Raw genomic sequence first — 4,243 nt, 5'->3', positions numbered from 1 at the left:
TATGTTAGGGTGTCCAGGGCTACTTACCCCTGGATAACTGGGTTCTGGGGATGCCATGTTGTTTTGCCTTTTGTTGGTTGTACTTTTTCACTGGCCTCTACCCATCTCTCTGTCTCAGGTGTTGTCTGTTAATTTGTGGTGCCTGCTGAGTCCTGGGGTGGGGAGAATCCACTTGGTGGGGTTCTGAAGTTCTCCTCTGCTTTTTGGGTATGGTCAACTGAATAGTGGTGCTTCTCTGGAATTGTCACAGTTCACTTCAGGTGTATGGACCTGTGGTATTCAGGAAGGCTATATGGTAACTGTGGTATTCAGGAAGGCTCTCCTCTCATCAGGAGAGTTCCTAGTGATGGCTGTCTTGCTGCTGGGGTTTCTTGCTCTGAATTTAGTGAGCAGCAGCTATTGCTCTTAAGGTGTAATTGTTGGGTGCAGCCCTCTTGAAGGACCAGGGATTAAAACAGTTTTGTCAGTCTAGCTAGGGATAACTGGTTGATCCTTGGCACAGTATCTGAGGGCTGCTGTAATGGCTCTCTGGCTTTTATAGGTCTGAGGATGCAGCTGTGTGTCTCAGTGCCCTAGGGGAACTCAATAATGTCGGCTGAGCACACCACTCCTGCCTGCATTAGAAAGCTAAAAAGCTTAGAGTCTGTGTGAATCCAGGAAGTCTCTTGGTGCTGGGGTGAGAATGGGGACTATATAAAAAGGAGGCATCAATGGAAGATGCTTGATTTTCACTCGGAAGGGGTTCTTTTTCCTGAGCGTTAGACCTGATGATGCCCTCCGCTGGGGGTTTCCTCCTGCCAGAGACACCCAGTCTTTGATTTGGGGACCACTGTTCTGTCTGGGGTGGCGAGTAGAACCCACAGGCACAGATGCCCGCTTGTGGCTCCGGCTTTCTGGACTTTGGGAGCCTTGGCAGCTGCCTAAACTGGGTTATTTTTCCTGAGACCTTTTCGGGGTGGGGGTGTCGGGTGAGTGCTCTGAGATCGGACCAGCCGTTTCCCTCCCTGTGGGTTTGCACCTGACAGTGAAACTCAGTCTCTGTTGCCCTGGTGCCCTGGTGCCCTGGTGCCCACAGTTCTATCTGAGGTGGTGAATCAGGCACCCAGGCAGGGCCCTGTGCAGGCGCCTGGGTCCTCGGCTCTGGCTCCAGGCTGGCTCCTGGGGTGCCTGTAGAACCCGAGTCTTTTCCAGGGTATGTCTGGGTGACCTAAGGTCGGTCCCAATCGTTTCCTGCTCCGTGGGGTTCTCTCTTGACTGGAAAATCCAGTCTGATGTTCTGGGCACACAGTTCAGTCTGAGACAGTGACCAGATCATGCTGGCGTGTAGCTCTGGGCTGGTGACCAAGCACATGGCGGAACCAGGATCTCTTCCGCGGTTTAGCCAAGTGAGTTAAAGCTGATTGAATCCCCCACCGTGGGGTATCCTCTCACCTGTGAAACACAATCGCTTGTGTTTTATGGCCACGAGTTCTGATTGCTGGTCACTGTGACAATCCTGCTGTGCTGCTCTTCAGACTGAGAGTCCTCCTGGCGCCGCCATCTAGCCCGGCCTCTTCAACACCACAACTTCTAAATCTCTTAACTTAGCTTCTCACTTTTTATCTATATGCACCTGTATTGTCAAAACTATACAAGATGGAGGCCACCTCTTTATTAATTTTCTGCTGAACATTTCATCAATTAGTCATGCATAGCAGAGCTCAGGCAGAAGGGGAAGTGTGCACGTCCAGGGCTGTGTGTAGTCTAGGCAGCTGCTGAGACTCTAGAGGAGGTTTGTGTTAGAGGCTGAAGCACTGTGGGAGGATAGCTGTAACCCTGCTGACAGTAGTAAACTGCCAGGTCTTCAGCCTGCACACTGTTGATGCTGAGAGTGTAATCTTTCCCAGATCCACTCCCTGTGAAGCGATCAGGGATCCCAGTGTATCGATTGGATGCATCATAGATTAGCAGTTTAGGAGGCTGCCCTGGTTTCTGTTGGTACCAATGTACATTGCTACCCACATTCTGACTGGATTTGCAGTTTAAGGTGATGCTGTCTCCTACAGATGTGGACATGATTTCAGGAGACTGGGTCATCACAATGTCCCCTTCAGCACCTGCAATCGGAAAAAGAAAGTGAGTATTCACATATACACAAAATGAATTTCTGATGCAAATGTTAGGATCAAAAATGCTTTTTCTAATGGCATTGCCTGCATACTATTGGGTTCCAATAGTAATTAGCTGTTTCTCTACAAATGAATTACTTTGATGATATTCCAATAGTCTTTAATGTCTCACCAGACATCCAGAGGAGCAGGAATATGAAGACCTGGGTCTGTGACTCCATCTTCATGCCACTGCCTGTCTGATGCTTTTCAGTTCTCACTGCAAAGGCCTGGTTTATAAAATATGAGCAGCTGGGCTGGCTTGTAGGGACCTATGCAAAGTAGTCATCAAATAAGAAAGGAAATAGCCTGGGTTCTGGGGTGTGAGAGTAGCTAGGTTAAATCTACAGCCAAAACTATCACCCGAGAAAATAAGCAATCACTGGGGGAGGGGGGGGTCAAGATAGAAGCTCAATGACCAACTTAGAGCTCTCAAACTGCAAATACAGAGATGCACTTATGACAGTCTTCCATTAAAAACCAAAGACTTTAAGACCAAGTGAATTTGACAGAAATAATTCTAGAAAACTTTTGAAAACAATCCTAAGGAAATAATAAACATTCTGATCAACAACAATGGAAAAAATGGAAAAGGAAACAGAAGAAAGGATAGAATGAAAGGGAATGGAGAAGATGAGGTAGAAAAAGGAAAGAAAGGAGAGGATAGAGAGAAGGAAAGAAAAAGCTGGAATGGAGAGGGATGGTAAATGTGGAGAGGAAAGAGGACTGGAGAAGGTAAAAGAGTCTAAATATTAAAAGAGAGAGGTTTAGGGGTAGAGTGTCAGGTCAGTTTTTAAGAATATGTGTTTCTCTTGTAAAAGACTCAGGTTTGATTCCAAGCAGTGTTTTGATGATTTTCAGACATCTGTAATTCCAGTAATGGCACACACATGGTACACATACATATATACATACATATATATATCTATACACATACATACATAGAGTTGGAAATGTGAGCCCTGAGTTCAGCTCCAGCTACTACTAGTACTGCCGCTTGCTGCCTTCATTCTGCTCTCATGAATTCTGATTCTCTGAAAGCCCCAATGATGCCTTTCTTAAAAGTTGCTTTGGTCATGTTGTGTATTACAACAATAGAAAGATAACTGATGATAAGGGAGAGTCCAAAAAGAGGATATTTTACCTGAAAGAAGACACACACAGAACATGAGAAATTATATCTGGTCTAAAACACTGTAATATCCTCCTATATCCGTGGCCTCCAAAAGCAGTTGATCAGTTTGGTTTTACAGAATGAAGGGAAGGCATTAGTTAGCATATTGCTTACACTGGGCCTTGAGTTTCCCATTTCATACATGTTATATTTACTCATAAATTTGAGATAAAAACTTGGAAGATAGAATCATTCAACGAACAATTGTACTTCTTTAGTGTTGAGTGAGATATCCAGGTCTCTACATTTAAGAGCAGATAGGGAGAATTTAGAGTGGAATGTGACCCATGACAATGAGGCAGAGGGGACATATGGCTTAGAAACAAAAGAATTATATGGACCCTGTGATTTATAACTCTTACAATTTAAACATGAATATATAAAAATGAGCACAACTGTAGTAGGTTAATAGAAGGTAAACTTAGTGAGATAAGGTACTTGTAGTAAATGAGGCAGGGAATAAAGAGAAAGAGGAAGGTAAAGAATGTGTCTTATTAGGGATTACTGTTGCTTTGATAAAACATGAACAAAAGCAACTTGAAAGAATGGGAAAATTTATTTTCCTTACACTTCTCAGTGATGGGTAACAGTCCATCACTGAGGGAAGTCAGGGATGGGATTCAAACAGAGAAGAAACCCAGAGGCAGAAGCTGAGCAGAGGCCATTGAGGAATGCTGCTTACTGGATTCCTCCTCCTGGCTTGCACAGGTTGCTCTGTTGAGGAACCCAGGGTCACCATGAATGGCTGTATCCACTACAAAAGACTGCATCCTATCTCATCAAGTACTAATTAAGAAATTTCCCTGCAACTTGCCCAGTGCTCAGTAGTACTAAGGCATTTTCTCAAATGAAGGTTGTCCCTTCATTTGACACAGTTTTAGTTTGTGTGTCAATTTGACATAAAATCTCATCAGTACTGGGT

General features: G+C 44.6%; 1 gene segment (V, D, J or C); it reads right to left on the bottom strand.

Moving 5' to 3' along the window:
* Positions 1-1,743: 1,743 nt before the first annotated feature.
* On the bottom strand, positions 1,744-2,347 carry LOC129674963 (immunoglobulin kappa variable 4-1-like). The segment is given in 2 exon segments: positions 1,744-2,096; positions 2,281-2,347. Coding segments are annotated over 2 exon segments (408 nt in total).
* Positions 2,348-4,243: the final 1,896 nt, after the last annotated feature.

Source organism: Psammomys obesus, unplaced genomic scaffold, assembly GCF_907164565.1.
Source record: "Psammomys obesus unplaced genomic scaffold, mPsaObe1.curated_primary_1811, whole genome shotgun sequence".
Classification (NCBI taxonomy): Eukaryota; Metazoa; Chordata; class Mammalia; order Rodentia; family Muridae; genus Psammomys; species Psammomys obesus.
Note: the sequence above shows the minus strand (reverse complement) of the source record. Positions and strands in the feature narration are given on the sequence as shown.